Consider the following 19,282-nt stretch of genomic DNA (forward strand, 5'->3'; position numbering starts at 1 on the left):
TTTATATTGATGCTTGACTAAGAAAACTGTTCAGTCCAGTTAGCCTTGTTTAACGCGAAAAAGGATCAACTACACAAAGTCATGTTCATTTGCTGAATTTATCTAATTTTAAAGAATATTTAGGATCTCACATAATGATGGTTTGTAAGCTGAAGTGAAACAAGCTGGTTAGGTTTTAGCTTCTTCACTTTCTTACTTTTCTAAAGCGTGCTGTTACCAGAATTCCATTTGAATGTAGTGCAGTATTTTGATATTCAGAGGGCTTAAAAAACATCAGATAAACAAAACCCTGTTTGTAAAATTTCCTTTTAAATCAAAATGTGCTTTTTAAGCAATAAGCAGTTCTCCCAACACAGAACACGTTGTTTTTGTGTGGGAGACTTTCGCATTGTGTGTTAAGTAGCTCTCTTAAGAATTGAAGATGTAAAATCTTCAGTTGTAAAAATGTTTTATTCTCTTGCGGTTAAACATGGCCATGGCAGGTGGTGGTTCAGTGTTCAATAGAACTTTTTTGGGGAGACTTCTTTAAAAGTAACTGTAAGAAGCAGAAGTTTTTCAGAAGTAATGATTGTATCACATTCTGCACAAAGCGTTATCAAGACTGATGCTTACCTGGGGAATTACCTTGTTTGCTGACAAGAAATAACACTTGATTGTAGGTGCATATGTAAAATAGAACTATCACATAATTTCCCTGGGTACTTAAAGTGTAGTTAGGTCAGCTGTTTTAGACAGAAGCAGAGAAAAAGGAAACAATCAAGAATGTGCCCAATCTGATTTTACCAAACGAGTATAAGGAACACAGCCTTGAGGTGAAGTTGGGAATGGTGTTGAAGAACTGAAAAGGCAATTCTGGTTTGATTAGCTGTCAGCATTTAATAGCTGGGCGTGGAATGAATTGCCAGCATCTTGTCATGTGCTGCAGCCAGAAAGCAGGAGGCTTTTTGTAAGCGTGTTGGGTGTTCATTTTCTAGCCCATAAGCAGAAGAATGAATAAAGCTTTAGGTATGGGTGGTTTTTTATTTTCACTGACAAATGAGAATTTAATAACGTGCAAACTGGTGTAAATTTCTCACATAATGTTTTCTGAATCTTCTGTTTCCCCACCTTATACATATCTTTCATGAGAGTTTTTGTTGCCCTGAAATTAACATCAGTTTACTTTGTCCTCTTGCAACAAGAGGAGAAAGTCTGTTCTTTCCTTCAGGATTTATTTTTGTGATAAGCACAGAAACATATGTCCTTTGGTCAAGCTTGGCAGTGGAAATTGATTAAGAAATGTGTAAATAATCGATCAAGGTCAACACATTGTACACACATAGGAGCTTTTTTTTTTTTCTGTAAGAAAAATAGACTAAAATATCTCTGCTTATTTCAGATATTTTAGTGTCTCTTTTTAGAAACAACTGATGCAAGCATGTGAAAGGGTTTTTCTTTTAGTTAAACATAAAGGAAGTCAAGCTGTGCAATGCAGAAATGAGCTTCATTTTCGAATGAGTGGTACTTTGTGTAAAAGAATCTTCCCTTTTTATCATAAGACATAGGTGAAGGAACAAAAAGAAGCATGTCTTTCAGCATCGCTGTATTAGCTTCTTGCTTATTTAAAGATAAGTAAACAGTGGTTTGGTTTTGGCTTCCACGCACGTGAAATCAGTGTTTGTGTACTGCGAGTCTGCGTACTGTGTATCTTCAGCACTGTTTTTAGGAAATGGTTGAATAGTGCTGTCTTTGTTTTGAGGGCTGTATGTTACACAGGCTGGCTTAAACAATAAGGGGTGGAAGTACTGTAATCGGTCTGCTCATCAGCTTTTGTGTAAGGGGGGAAAAAGTCAGTCATCTGTCTAGTCTTGTGCCTGCTTCCACGTGCAGGTAATGAGATGGTGGATTTATATGCCTGTAAGCTTGCCTGTAGATGTCCTTGAGCTTCCCAAATGATGTTTGATAGGGTGGGTCGTTTCTGTAAAGTGAAAGCTTTGCTAAAATAAGTCTGGTGCTTGCTGAGTACTGCAAGGAGCTTTACCTGAAGTTACTTCCTTATGGATCTGTTACTCACATGAAGCTTTGTATGATGCGTTTTAATAGATGTCTTAACTTGTTGCTTTCTGAAGTTCTGAAAGATTGCAGATATCTTTTAATTCTGCTTTGCTTCATGGAAAAGGCATCTGAGCAGGCTATTAAACTGGCTTCTGCTTCAGCATCTGTTATAAAACCCTGTTTGCTTCTTACTTACATGCAACACAAGTAAAACTGGGCTCCCCAGGTCAAAAAAGACAGGGGCCTCCTAGAGAGTGTCCAGGGAGTGCCTTAGAGATGATGAAGAGCCTTGAAGCATCTCCTATGTGAAGGGAAGCTGAGTAACCTGGGTCTGTGCCTGGGGATGAGAAGACTGAGATGGGACCTGATAAATATTTATAAACATCTAAAAGAAGGTGGGAGGCAAATGGATGAGGCCAGGCTCTTCTCGGTGGTGTGTAGAGACGGGACAGGGAGCAATGACCTAAAACTTGAGCATAGGAAGTTCTGTACTAACATGCAGAAGTGTGGGTGAGGGAGCACTGGAGCAGGATGCCCAGAGAGGCTGTGGAGTCTCTTCCTAAGGAGATATTCAAGACTTATCTGGACACCTATTGTAGGGAACCTGCTTTGGCAGGGGGGTTGGGCTTGATCTCTTGAGTCCTTCAATTCTGAGATGGTGTGATAAGTGTGCTTTTACCTTTGGTGGTCCAGTACAGGACTTCACTGCCTAAATCCGTTCCTGAATGAATGCTTCTCAGTTTCGACTTGCAGTCCTGTGTTCTCAACTATTGACCCTGCTGTGCCCGTCCTGGATTTTTTTTAGTTTTAGGAAGCTTAGTTCTTGCATACGGTTTAAATTAAAGATGTAACGATGTATGTTTTCTTTGTTGTTGAAAGGAAGGGTGACCTCTGGCCTTCTTAATAAAGCAGCACGTTTACTTCAGGAATGCTTACAGTATTATGTGCTACAAAAATGTGTCAGTGAATGATCAACTGTATACTGAAGAGGTATCAGAGCACGAGGTGTTGGAAAGAGCTTAGTTCACTGATTAGAACAGCGTGAAGTCTGTTGATGGCTCTGACTCTTGTATTTGATATAACTGGATTTTGTAATAGAGTTGGTCACCTGGGAAACTATTAAAAAGCTTGTAAAACAGGTGGTTTACTTGCAGCTCTTTGTGTATGTGAGGTGCACAGGCAGCTCTCAGCTGTGGACTCAGGACTGCTGTCCTGCAGGTTAGCGTAATGCTGTCATTCCCTTTCAAAGGGGAAACTTGAAAAGCAATGTCTGGCACTCCTGGAGTTTTTGAGGCAAGGCGTTACAAATGTTTCAAGTTTCCTTACTGTTGATGGCAAAACAGCCTTTAGCATTGTTCCACTATCTAGCTTCGTGTGCCAGGCCGTTAGATATCGTGTATTTGCATCGCCGCTTTAAAGTGGAGATGGGATATGCTGTATTCTGTTCAGACATATTCAAAATCAGGATTAAATCCTCCAGGTGAAGGAAGAAGATGCTCTGGCACGTTCCAGGCGATGATCTCCAGGGGTCCCATCCAACCCTTAGTGCTCTGTGACTCAGCCTTATTTCTTTCTAAGTAGAAAGAGAAGCTGTTCTCTGAAATCCAAGATGAAGTACGAAGAAATTAGGCTGACTTGTCTTGTAATGGCTGTTTGTAGTTCTGAGCATGCTTCAAAAGCAGTTGCCCTGGTTACCTTACCGACTAGCAGGAGCTGATGCTATTACCTCATTGCTGAGTTATGACTACTGGAGCATGGAATCAAAGAAGCCCCTGCCTTCCAGCTGTGTAGCAGTTCTGTGCTCTTTCCTCAGTTCTCCACCTTTGTTCTCCATCAGGCATAATTTGGGGAAATTCCTAAATGGTGGAGATGGGGGTAGCCTTGACTGAAGTCTGTTATGCAATTTGTTAAACCAACAGCTAATAATAACAGTTGTACTCTTACCCCTGGATGTGGACTGTGCAGGTCAGGGATGAGGCAATGTGACTGGGCACCAGGTTGCTGCCAGAGCTGTGTGGCAGTGCTTTATGTAGCACTAGTTTTGTTGTTTTTTTTTTTCATTAATTCCAGCTTGTCAGCTGCAGGATGTGACGAGCATTTTCTGTGGCTGAATCTGGGGCAAAGGAAACCTCCATGCTCCAACATACACCAAATGCATCAAGAATTTGGAAGAAATGTTTCTCACTATTGTAGTCGTGGTCAGTTGTGCTCCTCACATCTCAAGGCCTGCCTCACAGAGGCAGATGCATTCCAGGTTAGGGAATTGTTTTACCTGAGAGAGAATCTCAGCAGTACTGAAGGAGTTTTGTCATTGTCCTGTTAATCCAATGGCTTTTTTTAAACCTGAGACAGCTTGGAGAAGGGAGGGGGGGGATAAAGGATCAACATAAACCTTGTGTTTCGGTTGCAAAATTAAATACCAGAAAAAATCATTACTCGTTGTCATTGAAAAGCTTGAAAAGATTTGGTTTTCTGTTGTTTAGAGAAAATAAAGATGAGGAATTGTGCAAGGCTGTTTTAAAGAGGGTGATAATCCATTGCCTCTTATCACTGCCAAGAGAATTGCATAAAATAGTACATCTAACTTGCAGTGAAATTGATCAAAAAAACTGTGTAAGGAGAATGGAATAAGTTTAATATATTAAAGCACCAGATTACTGAGATGGTGTGTTAGTTCATACTCTTGAAAATCTTGAAAAAGCCTGACTGTGTTGTGTGTCTGTCCTTTGAGTTCCTTCTGAGTCCACGTGCTGTTATCACAGCTTGTAAATGCTGAGCAGAAGATGCGTTTGCTAAATATACTTCAGTTTGCTTAAATGCAAAGCTAGCATTCTATTTTAACATCTTGTTTATAATCTGCAGCTGGTCCTCATCAGAGTTTGACTTGAATGAAATTCGCCTGATAGTTTACCAGGACTGTGAGAGAAGAGGCAGACAGGTCTTATTTGATTCCAAAGCAGTCCGCAAAATTGATGAAGCTGTGATTCAGGTATGAGATGCTAATTTGGCTTTTATTTCCCGTGCAAAAAGCAGGAATTTTAAAATGTCAATTTCTTAATCTTATTTGTGGTGGTTTTTTCTGTGAAAGTTATAATAAGAATGTTAAGTTCCAAGAAGTCTGTGAACACACACTTGTTATTTGGTAGTTTTAAATACAAATATGGTATTGAAACTTAAGAACTTAAGCCTGACTTGCTTCAAAGCCAAGTGATCTTTAAATTGAGTACTACCTTAACCTTTTCAGTGTTGGATGGGATTTGGCTTAGTTGTTAGCTCTTATTGTTCAGGCCTGTTGTTCCAGTGAGGTCTAGTATATCTCTAAATGTGCTAGACTTGCTTTAGTGCTTAGATTAATAGAATTGCTTGTTTTATGTGAATTAAAACAACATTTCAGGTAAAATTTGGTGATTTTGGAAGATGAAGAAAAATAATATATAGCTTTTTTCCTGTGCTAGCTCTGTTTCTTTTCTGCTTTCAATTATTTCTTTTTTTTGTTGTTTGTTTTTAATTCAGAAGTCTTTATTAAATTCAGGAGTTTTAATCCAGGAGGCCAGCATTGTATCACTAGCTATACCCAAATAGCTGTGACTTGTTGAAATTATTTATGCAGATGCTTTAGCAAAACCAGCAATTTCTGACTTCATACTGCAAATATATAATGGTTCCAAATCAGTCAGACTGATGAGCATCACCAGCTGATGACTGATCATCCTCTTATGAGGGTATGTGGGTCAGACTGATGTTAATCTTTCCACCACCCACTGTGATAAGAATCCAAGTATCCAGGCTCTTAGTTTATATCTGCAAGTTGGTTTAAAACACACAACGTGTGAGAAGTAGATGGATAGAAGAAATGTTTCTGGCTCCATTTAAAAGCGCGCATTGTTCTGCTTGCTTTTAACATTTTAAAGGTTAGCTGCAAAAAGTTGTGTCAAAAGCTATGCAACACTGGCATAAAGCAGATTATAACCTTTCTCATGAAAGATGACAAATAATATTGTCTGTTTGCTAGGCAAACACTGGTCTAGGTGCACTTTTAAAAGAAAAAAGTCAAGATCACCCTTAATTGTTTGTGTTACTAGTGAACCTAGAAATTGATTTAATCAAATATAAGAGAATTACTCTGAAAGTCTGTTCTGCTTAAACTGAAGTCAAGATTATGTGTATATACTGTGCACTTACCCACCTTGTTGAAATACAGTAGATCTTTTAACATTAGGTTTTCAAATACATAGCTTGAAAACAGGCAATGCCATCAACTTACCTGTGGTAACTAGCAGATTTATATTCCATTTAACCATACATTTGTTTTATATACTCAGTTTCTTTTCAGTGTTGTTAATGTAGTCTCCTACAAGAAAATAAACCTAATTAACTTGACCTCTGCCAGTGCATATTCCCAATGAAATACAAACTGGGTTGAAATGAGACTTACAAAAGTGCACTTCAATTTAATGTGCACTAAAGGAAGGAATGCTTACATTAATAATGGTATATTGAGGATATATTAACAGAATTAAAATTTCTTAAATGTACAGTTGATGGGTTTCTAAGGCAGTGTAAGCAGCCTTCATTGCAAGGTTAGTTTTGTTCCCTTCAAGCGTGTGCAAAAGATGTTTGTCATGATCTGGTCACTTTAACTTTTCTCCTTGACTTAACTAATCTCCTTGATGTTTAATTTAAAGAAGAACAAACATCATGGAATTGGAAGCTTCATTTTTTCTTTCGTTCAAGAAAACTTCTTGAAAGAAAATTCCATGAATTAAATGCATCTTTTCTTACGAAAAATATACAAACCGTTTAATGTAGTCGATGTTTTTCCAAGGCTTCCATTACATTGTTTTTATCAATTCTAGGATCTTGTGTCATAGTGACTTGACAGTAAACTTAGTCTTAAACAGTTGTCTGGATCTGAGCATCCATTAGATTGTTTTTTTGTAACTCCTATTCAGGTTTAACTAACAGCTGATTCTACCAAATGATGTGTTGTATTCCTTATTTTTTATTGCCTTCTGTTTAAGGATCTGTTGATCAGGGAGCAAAATAATATACAGCTAGAGTGACTAATTGTGCAGATGGTTAGAGAAGTTGGTTTATAAGCAACTCATAAGCTGAGATTTGTTTACATAAACTTTGGCAAACATTACACAGAGTGTGTGTTCATAACAATTGGGAATGCTGTTCCAATATGACTTTGCCTAATTATTCCCTATTGCTGTGAAAATTTGTGTGAGGATCTAAATGTGAGAGTAACCACTTTTTCTGTCTCCTGGGCCTTTTTGTCTTTAGAAACTGGTGTGTGTATTCCAAATAATGACTTTTGTTTCTGTTGCTGAAATGTGTTTTAGGGAAAACTTTTGTCGTGGTATTTCTACAGATGAGAATTTTCATGTTTGCTTTGATTGTTTTCATTGTATTGCCCTGTTTTGACATAGAAAATGGCAGAGGATGCTCCTGTAAAGACTTCTGTCAGGACCTGTCAAGCAAGCAGTGGGAACAACAGTATTTCTCCCCATAATCTCTCAATAAGTGTTACGCAAAATGTCAAAGAGCAAATACCAAAGTATCAGGTAATGTTTCTTACTCTTCTTGTATTTATCTCTTTTACTGAAGAAGTTCATGTAAAAGAGGCTTTAACTTGCAAAGGCTGAACCTATAGTTATACTATAGTACAGGTTTGAGTAGATAGCTCAAGCTTGTGATTATCTTTAAAATCTTTTGAGTAAGAATACATGGATGTATCTTAAAGTTTTATTCTATCTTGGCCTTACCTGTGAAGGCATTACAGAAGTACTTAATAGCATTAATCTGCAAGTCATAGGAAATTGTCACTAGACATTTATCTGTTCTTATAAATATGACTGTCTGTGCTTCAGGTCAGCTGGAAAAAAAAAAAGTTGTTGAGCATGGACCAAAGGGACTCTTAATATATCTTACTGCAACATGAAATTTTTATGATAACTATTTTTAAGGTAGTCTAGCTGTCTTTCAGTGAAAGTGTAAGTATTCCATCTAGTAAAATGTAATTTGAAGCATCCACAGATTAGGGTAGAATTATATTTAAATAGAAGGTAAACTTCCTTCAGAATTGACACCTTCTCTCAATATTTGCTATTGATGATCAGTCTTGGAAACATAAGTAATCAGTCTGATCGTGCTTAGAAACATAGTCTTCACAAAATACTTTCTGATTGAAGATGCTTCCAAGAAGCTTTCTGTGGGGGCTGGGAAGAAGTACTTAAAAATGTATATCAATAAAATGGTTTGATACCTGGGGATCCAGGCCATAGGATCTGGATCCTGCAAGCATCTCTTCTAACACTCCGTTATACAGGAGTGTTGCTGGACATGTAGCTGGTTTTCTTTGGTGTGTTTTTTGTTTGGTTAGTTTAGAAGTATGGTAAATTGTCTTATTTTTTTCTGGAGTCACCCCGGGAAGAGGTGTAACAGTGAACCCTTTGTGGGCAAAATCAACTATTACTCCTTGATTGTACTATTGTCCTTTGATTGTACTTGAATTCACTGTGTTAGAACCACACCAGATCTTAGCTTTTGTGGGAAAGAAGAATTTATTTGTATTCTCCATGCAAAATTCATTCTTATAGCACTACTTGAAATTGAAGTAATATTGAAATAGTCGCTATTGACTCTTCCCTTCTTAACTGTGTAGTACACCAGACCAGCTTCTGACGTCAATATGCTGGGAGAAATGATGTTTGGCTCAGTGGCAATGAGTTACAAAGGCTCCACCTTGAAAATTCACTACATACGGTGAGTGTCCTTTTCTGTGATGTGCTCTGTCAGCCGCTTGGAACTGATGACTCACTGAAATGGCTGTTTATCCTTTCAGCTCTCCCCCACAGCTGATGATAAGTAAAGTCTTCTCAGCCAGGGTAGGAAGCTTCAGTGGAAGCAACAACAAGTAAGAACATCCTTTTTTTTCTTCCTTGGCGCCCTGTTTCCTCTCCAATGCTTTTGTCTTTCCTTCGTCTTTCTTTTTGTACGTCTTCTGTCACTGCTTTTAAAGTTGATTTAGCTCAAGATGTAGAAAACTGAAAATGGAGGCTCTGTTGCAAAGAAGTGTTGACTCGATAGATCTCTGTCAGGCTATTCAAGTTCCAAAAAAAAGAAAAAATTTAGCTTCTGCTGCTAACTTTATCCAAGGCAACAAGCTCCAGAGATTACTTACAGTTTCAAAACTTCTGTCTCTTTGTGCTGCTAGAAGCATGCCACCCTGTATGTTGAAGTAGCTTCAGTTTCCTTTATCATTAACAGAATAGGCACTGTTTCTCACTCGTTCCCTTTTTGTCTCAAAACCTGCAAATTTAAATAAACTCAATCCCACGTGTGATTCGAAGAGGGAATTCACATAGAACATCAGTGACTCTTTCCTTTCAGTTTCAGAAAACATACTGGTTCCTTCAGTTTTATTGTGAAGTTAATCTTCAGCTTTTGTTTTTTTATAAAGTGAACCTACTCTTCAAGCTGATATTCATGACTGTTGATCAAGTTAGAAACTTCCTGTTTTTCACTTGGTTTTCTTATAGCCTACAGGATAGCTTTGAATACATTAACCAAGATCCCAGCCTTGGAAAGTTGAGCTCTAACCAGAATGGCTTGGGTACCTGTCGCAGTGGAAGTAATTTAGGTAAATATTTCCATATTCCGTGTCTTTCTGATACCGTGATACCATCTGTTCATTCAGGGTTGGTTTCTTTTTTTTTTCTCCTGTGCATCACCTTTTTTTTTTTTTTCTTTGCATTGTATTTTCTCTACATTGCTTTTGTTTCCTAGGTGTGTTACAGCTGTGTAGCAGCAAACTGCTGCAGGGTGTGTCTGAAGGAGGTCCCCTCCGGCTCATCCGCAGTGCTTCTTTCTTTGCAGGTTTGTGTGGAATGCCAACCAAAGTGTGACCCATCCATAAGCACACACAAATTCAGCTCTTTCTGAATCCTTGCAAAGAATACATAATCACTCTCTAGAAATAGAAAGGGCTAAGATGGTGACAGCAGAGATCTGGCTCAAAATTTTCAGCAGATCAGCAGAGATCTACTCAAAATATTTCTTAAACAAACAAACAAACCTAGATGGATTAATTGTTTTTTCTTCATCTTTTGTTTATAATTCCAGTATTTAACTTTAAAGATATCTTTATGCAATGTGTCTAATACTGAACAAGCCCTTACGTTTCTTAGAGAACTACTTTTTCCTGCCTTATAGCTGATTTCTTGCTAGTGTGGAGGTGTCTTGCTTTTTCTTTCCTTGTGCCTTACTGCTTCCCCTCCCCCCCCCAAAAATACATATATATGTGTGTGTATATATATGTATATATAAAAATATATATATGGCAGTGGACTTTCAGTATTACTTCTTGAGCGAAGTGTCAGCGTCTTTAAGGTTTTTACAATATCAGTTTCTTTAATTTTCCAAAAATTAAGACTTTACAAAGTGCCCTTTTACAGGCTTATGATGAGCCATGCAGGTGGGTAGATACTGGGCTTAATTAGTTTTGTTAATGGTAAAAAACAAAAACAAACAAAACCAAAACACTAAAATGCCAATGCGTTTCTTCACAGCCTTTGCAAATCTTGCATGCTCTATGATTCTGGTGACTTCACTACTAACACCTCAACATAGCACAACATAAAGTGAATGTTTCTTACTCGTGAGACTTTGTAGTTGATAAATCTACTGCTTGGAGAGTGAATCAGGAGCTTAGTGGACCTCACGTTTGGCTATTCCATTGTAACGTTAACTTCTGTAAAATTATCATCTTGCACACAAAACAAATGTCAAGATTAACAGATGGGAGTACCACCAGTCCACTTTTTCAAAGTGGATCTGATTTCTGGTGAAAGAGAATTCACATTCTTAGGCTTCTTAGAGAAACTTTTAGATTGGGTAAGTAACTAATTTCCTTTGGTAAAATGAAATGAGTATGGAGCATGGAGTTTGCTACTGCCTCTGCTCCCAGCGTAACGTTTCAGGATGTAACTTAAGTATTTTATGACCTTTAATCTTCAACATTTTTTTTTAATGCTGACAAATAATGCAACAAATTAAGTAACATTTTTCTATTGATCTGTTTGTTTTAGCTCATAGTACACCTGTCGATATGCCCAGCAGAGGACAGAATGAGGACAGAGACAGCGGCATTGCTCGGTCAGGTATCTGCTGTTTGTCTTGTTTGCCTACTTTTGTAATTATGTTACAGTTCTTTAACTTGTTGGAATTTAGGCACCTGAAGAACCGAAGTCCAATCTTTTTAGCATCTATTGATTTTTCTTTCTGCTTTTGTCATAAGCCTTTTATGCAAGAATATTTGTTGTTATATTCTTTCTTTTTTTTGCAGTCACAACTTTCTGGCTCTTTACCAGTTTATAATTATAGAAAGAACTGGCTGGAACTTCTGCTATAGCAAGGGAAGAGAAGAGAATTTAGCACTGAGTAGAAAGAGGCAGCTGGGAGACCAAGAGGTCTATCTAGTCTAGTGGGAGTGTAAGCACCTCTTATCTCAGAATGCTTTTACTGAGAATAAGACTGCTTTTAGTATGTTCTAGCAGGGAAGATCTCTGACCCTATATGTAATCATGTCCTAAGATGAGAATAGTTGTTTAAAGTAATCATGCCACTTTTTGCAGTGAGTTAAATGAAAGCTATTCTAGCTGTATCACAAAGATCAGCAAACAAGAACAAATATTTGTGTGAATTTGTTCCCAGGCAATGTATAAAGAAAAGTATTTAACTGGCACTCAGTATAATTCATGTGTTTGCTTTTTTCCTTCTTTTTTTGATAGCATCTCTGAGCAGTCTTCTGGTTACTCCTTTTCCATCTCCAAGCTCTTCATCATCATCTTCTAGCAGCTATCAACGTCGCTGGCTCCGAAGTCAGACAACCAGTTTAGAGAATGGAATTATTCCAAGATGGTGAGTGTAACACCTTTCTGTTTACCATAGCTGCTTGGTGATAAGTTAAGCTAAATAGATCTTAAGCCTCTTTTCTTTAAAATGAGAAATCATGGTTTAAAAAATACTGGCAATTCATTCTGACTTGTCCTTATTATGTAAGATTGCTTATATGAGGAAAGAGTTTTAACTGAATGTGAGCTACAAAGCCTGATTTGGAGTATACTCATTTTTAATGAATGGATAGGCTGTGTTAAAAGACCTCACTCTGAAAAGTAAACTGTTTCTGAAGGAGCAATCAATTGAGATGAAAGCTTGTAACAACACCACTGCCTTAATTATGTTACATTATGATGAAGTCTGACTATTGAGCATTTACTGAAATCTTGGAGTAATAGCCCATGATGGCTCTTTTGGCTGGCACAGGATGTTCCTGGTGTGACTTCTGCCAAAATAGGAGGAGGGAAAGAGCAGTGATTTTAAAAAAAAAAAAAAAAAAAAAAAAAGATTGGCTTCTGTTTTGGAATTTTATTAGCTTTTGCAGCTCAGTGGCACAACAAAGCATGGAATGCAGCAGATCTTTTGTAGCTAATAAGCACATTCTTGTCTTGTCAGCTGCAAAATAGTGAATGGGTCTTGATTATCTGCTCATATGTGCTTGTCTACCTGCACCCAGAGACAGTGTAGAATTAGTGGAGAACTACGAGCAGTTTCTACTGTTTGGCTTGTCTCTCTCTGCTGTCTTTGGTTAGGAGAATCTTAAAAGCTTCTGGTTGAAATGTGGTCAGTCAAAAATAAAAACACATTTTTTTGAAAGGCCCAGTTTGAAATATGTCCTAGCTCAGAGTCAACTTCTTTTCTTAGTTTCAACCCTTCAGTGATTTTTTTGGATGTTCTTGCAGAAATATTTTTAATGTTAATTGTGCAGTTGTGCTCACATAGTGGTCATGTTTTCCAAATCAATCACACTTGCAGTTGAGAATGAGCTAACAAACATTTTGCTTTCAGCAAATGGAAATACTCTTTTGTCTAGTTTCCTAGAGCAGTAAGGCTGTGCGTATATGCAAAGGAAGTTAAAACATTGAGAGGGAAATAAATTATTTCCTCTTTGAAATAATTGAATCTAATACTTCAAGAAACAGAATGTGTTGTTGAAGTGTTAGAAAAATAAAACATTTTTTAAAGGAAAGTGGACTTATTGTTCACTAAACTATCACAGAATGGCCAGGGTTGGAAAAGGACCTCAAGGATCATGAATCTTTCATGAACCCCCCTGCCACATGCAGGGCCACCAACCTCCACATTTAATACCAGCCCAGGCTGCCCAGGGCCCCATCCAACCTGGCCTTGAACACCTCCATGGATGGACGGGGCATCCACAGCCTCTCTGGGCAGCTGTTCCAGCCCCTCACCACTCTCTCTGTAAAGAACTTACTTAAACATTACCCCACTCCTATTGGGCTTGTTACTCAGTAATAGAAATAGCTTGTTTTTATTCCGTGTTGGAGAATCCATGCTGTAGAAAGATCTTGGAAACAGGGCATTATTAGTTCAGCTGTCTAGAATTACCTTTGGCTGAGGGTTCTTTGCAAGCCAAAAGGCCTCTTTGTAATACTTATTGTTTTACGATGGCTTGATGGAGAAACAGTAGGTTTCTGGCTGAATACTTCAATGACAACAGAGCTTGCATTTCAGTTTGTACAGCCAAGATTCTACGGTTTCAGTGAGTGATGTTTTAGGCCAATAGCTCAGAAAATGAGATGTGTAGCTGGAACTTCATGTGGTCAATTGGCAGACAAGCTAGATCAGCTGCTTTGTTGAAAGGCTTTTCTTGCAGACTGTGATTCTTCAATTCCTGTTCCTGGGAAGCAGTACAAATACTTGTGATGTTTCTAAGATGTTCACTGACCCATCCTTTCCAAACTTCCTTGGGAATTTTGTCTCTGCATGCAAGTTCCTGAAGTTCAAATGAGGTTGTGTTTTTGTCTTGAGCTCTAGTTTCCCACAGACTGTTTTTGCTGGGGTTTTTCATTGTTTATTTTTTCCTGTATTCCTGGACTTGTACCTTTGTGATGAGAAACTTTTGTGTATATAACTTTAGTAAACCAATTAAACTGTAAAGCACTTATTTTTAGAGTAAGCCTAGAATGAAAGCTTACGATTCAGACTTTCATCTTGATAATTGCTCCATAGTGGCTTAAAAATGTGACAAGTTTCATTTCAAGATAATTCTGACATTGAAAGCTTTCAAGCATTTAATTATTGCTCCCTGACATTGTAGATTTCATTCACAAAGTCCAAAAGTAAGCTACTTCTCTATAAGCTGCTACGAATGCGTCCATTTCCTGTTCCTGTGGCTTTTTCTTGTCTTTATTTGTAGTTCTCTCCTTACAGTTCCTCAGTGTGGATTAAAAGCAGTTTTTCAGTTAAAACATTCCTTCCAAAAGAAATTTTGACAATATTGTTTTACTTACTGGTATAATATACTTAAAGATAGTTTTTTCAGATTTATGTAAATAGTCAAAGAACACCAAAGAATAAATTCCCTTGTAATGTATAGAGTTAAGGATAGAAGATAAATGACTTATCTATACATAGTTAACTGTTCAAAGAAAAAAAAAACAACTATCTTATAGGTCAACTGAAGAAATGTTTAGTATGGCTGACGAGAGCTGCAGCTCCAATCCTGCAATGGTCCGGAGGAAAAAAATTGCCATCAGCATAATCTTCTCTCTGCCTGAAAAAGAAGATGCACAGAAGAACTTCCAAGATTTCTTTTTCTCTCACTTCCCTCTTTTTGAATCCCACATGAACAAACTGAAGTATGCAATAGAAAAGGTACAGAACGCTGGTTTATTTTAATGTGAAGGCATAACTGTCAAACAGAATGAAGAATTCTAGAGACTGATAGATGAAGAGTGGGAGATGCGTGGCTTGAACCTTCCCTCCCTCGTTATACATGTAGTCTTGAGCCTGTGCCCAGAGTTGGAATTTAGCATTTGCTGAAAAGGAGGTGTGGTTTCCTTTCTATGAAAGTGGAGAGTTTTCTGCTATGGGTGGCTTTTCTTTTGTTCTAGTCATATTTCATTGAGGTTGTCCCCATTCCCTAGAGACTGTGGAAATGATGTTCTATCCTTTTCCTGCTGTTACTAAAAGAGCGACTACAAATTTGTGTTGCTGCCTTCCCCTTACTATCAGCAATGGTTTATTATCTCCCCTTGTTTAGTTTTAGTGATTGGTCTTTCATCATGAGATGGAGGGAGGTTGGCAGCCATTGCTGTCCTAAGTGGCTGCATAAGACTGGGGCTAGATCTCAATTATTTTGACATGTTTATGAAGCTTAAAAAATGAAGAATGCGAGTCCTTTAAGAAGCTGTTTTGTGTCTTTAACTCTTAATCAAGGCCATGATCTCATGTAGAAAAATAGCAGAATCCAGCCAGAGAGTGCAGGTTTATATCAGCCGTGTCATGGATGCCCTGGGAGAATTCAGGTGAGTTGATGGAATTCTGACTTACAAGGAGAGCTGTTTTCATGCATCTCTAAAGATATGTGAATCATAAGCAGTTGATTGCAGGGTTTTGTAATTTAGTTGGTCTTGAATTTATTGTGAATGAACTTTTTGTGCTGAATATTGCATAGATTTTTTTTTTTTAGAAAACTTAAGCAAAACTGTCTTAGCCATTTTTAGAAGGAAAGTGAAACAAATACTTTGTTTTGCTCAACTGTACTTAGGACTGTCAGTTCTTGAAGTCAAAAGTCAAGATTTGACTTTTGCTGATGTCTGTGCAGACAAGTGGATTGATTGTTATATTCAGTCAGATCAGTTGTTTACACCTAACTAGATGCTGGGCAGTGGAACTGACAGGAAAGTTGTTGTGAACTTCTTTTTGATACTTGAGGGAAAAGGGACAATCACACTTCAAGGAAGGCAGGCCAACAGAGAGACAAGGCATTGGTGGGATGCAGGTTCTGTAAAGTCCAGAATATGGAATGAAATTGCTGCAATGAATAGAATGTTATTCCCCCCACAGTAAATGATTTGCACTTCTCTAAATACAAATTCACAGAGGAATGCAAGAGAGAGGAGATGTGATTTGTATGAAGATGCTGCTATTTGTACACAGATTTGAACAGACTGGTTTTGTGGGACACTGGTAATTGGAGATGTTTTCCAGGCAAACACATTTGTTGTCTCCTAACTCTTGCATAAATAAAAAGCATTGGACAACAGAAGAGAAAATGTTCTACTTGTATTTGCAGATTTGACATGTACATGTTAACACCTGACTTTTGGGGGATTTCTTTTGTTTTCTTTGAGCAGAATTACCATCTGGAATTTATATTCTGTTCCAAGGATTGCAGAGCCAGTGTGGCTTAATATGATGTCCAATACCCTGGAAAAGAACCAGCTATGCCAGCGTTTTCTTAAAGAATTTACATTTCTGATAGAACAGATCAACAAAAACCAGTAAGCTTTCTTCTGCTCTATACCTCCCACTGTCGATATTTCCTGAAAGCTTGTGTGCTTCTCAGATATGATCAATATATGATCAATATAATGTGATATTCTTTTGGCCAGTGTTACTTTGGTCACGTTATCTTCTTTTTCCTAGGTTCTTTGCTGCTTTGTTAACTGCGGTGCTGACGTATCATCTGGCTTGGGTTCCGACAGTAATGCCAGTTGACCATCCTCCTATAAAGGCCTTCTCTGAGAAGCGTACTTCGCAGTTTGTGAACATGCTGGCAAAATCCCATCCATATAACCCTCTTTGGGCACAGCTTGGTCAGTGAAAAATTGAAAGCTTCAGTTTTCTCTATAACTATAATCCACTCCTCTTCTGTAAGCTGCTTGGAAGCATGAATTCCTCCATGTCATGTTAAAATCAGATGCTGTTTCTCAGGCTAAACCTGAGCTTCGCTGTCATTGCCATCCTCTGCCACTGACTTGAGGAACTTGAGTAGTAGTAGAACTCTGGATCACATTTGCTAGTTTTCCTTGTTACAAGCTGGGCAGAGTTACAAACAGATGTCTTGAATCAAGCTAAGCAAGTGTATTTGGACATGTTAGTATGGCCTGGTTTTCTTTGTTGTTCTCAGTAACACTGCTTGGTTAGGTAACTTCTTTAGACATCTTAAGAAGGCTGCAAGTGCTGTGAATGACCTGAGCAGTCTGAGAAGAATAAAAGGAAGTAGGCTGGATGGAGAGAATATAATTGGGACTGTCCAGGCTCCCCTTTACTTCGTGGAGCTAGCATGGACACCAAGAAGCAGAGTAAAAGTCTAGCAACTAGCAGTGCCTCCATTTATTCAGAGTTACATGAATGGGGCTTGGGATAGGATTTCTCTTCGTGCCCAGCTCCTTACGCTGTTCTCTAACCTAACACAGCTTACAAATTATCTTGGTAGTGGGGATTAATTAAGTCAAACAAGTAGGTGAAAGAGAGCTGAGAGAATAATGCTGCCAGTGAGAAAATTCTGGGCAACAGAATTGTTGGTGGTCTGGGCAGCAGGTGTGAATTTTACATCAGATCATCCTTAACTTTAAATGGTATACTGTATTGGCATATAAAGTAAAACATGGGCACACCATGGGCTTTCTTGCTTATTGTCTAGTTTAGTTCTCCTCAGTCATTGAGAAGCTAAGAATTGTTACCTCAGAGATGTAGTTGTGGAAGTGTTCCTGTTTCAGTGTGTCTTTAAAAGGTAACACAGAGTAGTAATGGATTAGACTTCCCAGGGAGGAAAAAAACAGAAACTTGCTCAGGTTGTTGAGGATGGAGCCAGACCTGGGGATAAACAAACCAGCTAAAGTGGAGGTGTGAAGTAGGCAGTAGGTCTTATGGTGACTCCCAGAGGTACAACAGTTGACTTGTCAAGAAATTGTTTCTTCCTTTTGCCCTCTTAGGCTGTGTGTTGCTACCAGCCCAGACAAATTCTAAAAGTGCTTTCTGACAGGTTTTATTCTTTCAAAGCCCAGGATTTAGTGTCAAGTGGTTGCAATAACTGATGTGAGAAGTAAGATGTTGCCCTCTGCTGGTCTCTTTCTTTAGAAAGGTGGAAAAAGAAAAAAAATCATGAGGCCTACTGCTTTAAAAATGGAAATGACCTTTCTTGTCAAGTATTTTTATGTACCTGCTTTTCCACCTTCAAAGCTATGTCCCACTATATACTGATTGCAATTGCATATTGGTACAGCTGTAGGTAACGCTGTAAATAAGACAGTCTTTTAAATGTCATCTTCAATCTAATGTGCTTCACAATTGTATATTTTGATGACTGCAGTTTTGAATTTTACTGTCTTATTAATGTCATATTTAAAGTAAATCGTGCAAATGAACACAAATCCTGAATCTGATTTCCATAGTAACTGTGCTCAGCTTGAAAGAAAACATCTTCAATTGCCTTGCCAAACTGCTAGCCCTCATGGCCTACCAGGTACTGATTTTAATGAAATTCCAATTGAATAGTCTGTAGCTCAATTTCCAATACTGAGGAATCAATGTCCTTGCATGTTAATCTGTGGGACTGTGTGCAAAAGCCCATGGGGGAGGACAGGATAGCAGTGCCTCTTTTCTCCAGTGCATTGCTTGCATCATGGGAATTGACAGATCTTGGCAGGGGAGACTGCAAGTGAGAGTGGTGGAACTACTGTCTCATTGATGCTTCTCCTGCAAGAATGAAGTCAGGAGAATATTATTACTTCTGAGTCCTGTATGGCTCACAGGAGGTTAGGCATGCACTTTCTTTCACTGTTTTATCTTCCTCATGTTGAAACCAGACTTCCTCTTGCTCTTGGTAGAAATCTTCCTAAAGGTATGATTGTTTCATTTAGTACTCTTTCATGAGGTCTGTACAAGAATTCTGGTGGGATAATTGGTTCAGAACGTTTGAGCAGCCCTCAGTAAGTGCTTAGTACTTAGAGAAATCTAAGTTAGCTGGCAGCTTATAAAGCCCAGACTAGAGAAACTTGGTTTCAGTGTGAACACTTAGATTGGCTATAGAAAACAGCTTTTGGTAGCAGTTTCCCATCTGCTGGTGTTAACACCAAGCAGTCATTTAGAGGGTGCTCAAGTTAACTCAACCTGGCAGAGGACGTGTCTTGAGTTAGTTCATCTTTGACTAGAGTAGAGTATGCAAAAATTGCCTTATTGGCTGTTTGCCTACGTTTACTTCACTCAGAACATTGGGTGGAAATCCTTCAACTGATAGAAGATAATAGGCAGCTGGAAGATAAATATGTCTTCACAACAAAGGTATTGAAAGTAGAATATAGCAGGTTTTTTTTTTTGAATAAATGAGCTTTTTTATTTCAGATTATGTCCTAATGCCCACCTGTCACGT

General features: G+C 38.2%; 1 protein-coding gene across 5 annotated transcripts in view; it reads left to right on the forward strand.

The window, feature by feature from the left end:
• FNIP2 (folliculin interacting protein 2) overlaps nucleotides 1–19,282 on the forward strand; it is a 46,694-nt gene that overhangs the window by 15,084 nt on the left and 12,328 nt on the right. For 3 of the 5 annotated variants that reach the window (XM_031614299.2, XM_090138450.1, XM_090138448.1), the window contains exons 2-13: nucleotides 4,897–5,023; nucleotides 7,470–7,604; nucleotides 8,705–8,805; nucleotides 8,885–8,956; nucleotides 9,582–9,682; nucleotides 9,829–9,918; nucleotides 11,130–11,201; nucleotides 11,832–11,961; nucleotides 14,577–14,778; nucleotides 15,343–15,431; nucleotides 16,263–16,409; nucleotides 16,555–16,724. In XM_031614299.2, the coding sequence (XP_031470159.1) occupies nucleotides 4,897–5,023; nucleotides 7,470–7,604; nucleotides 8,705–8,805; nucleotides 8,885–8,956; nucleotides 9,582–9,682; nucleotides 9,829–9,918; nucleotides 11,130–11,201; nucleotides 11,832–11,961; nucleotides 14,577–14,778; nucleotides 15,343–15,431; nucleotides 16,263–16,409; nucleotides 16,555–16,724 (1,436 nt within the window). The remainder of the gene's footprint in view (nucleotides 1–4,896; nucleotides 5,024–7,469; nucleotides 7,605–8,704; nucleotides 8,806–8,884; nucleotides 8,957–9,581; nucleotides 9,683–9,828; nucleotides 9,919–11,129; nucleotides 11,202–11,831; nucleotides 11,962–14,576; nucleotides 14,779–15,342; nucleotides 15,432–16,262; nucleotides 16,410–16,554; nucleotides 16,725–19,282) is intronic. The other 2 variants (XM_031614300.2, XM_090138449.1) reach the window with 1 other exon arrangement.

This window comes from Phasianus colchicus, chromosome 4, assembly GCF_987193195.1.
Source record: "Phasianus colchicus chromosome 4, bPhaCol1.hap1.1, whole genome shotgun sequence".
In the NCBI taxonomy this organism is placed as follows: domain Eukaryota; kingdom Metazoa; phylum Chordata; class Aves; order Galliformes; family Phasianidae; genus Phasianus; species Phasianus colchicus.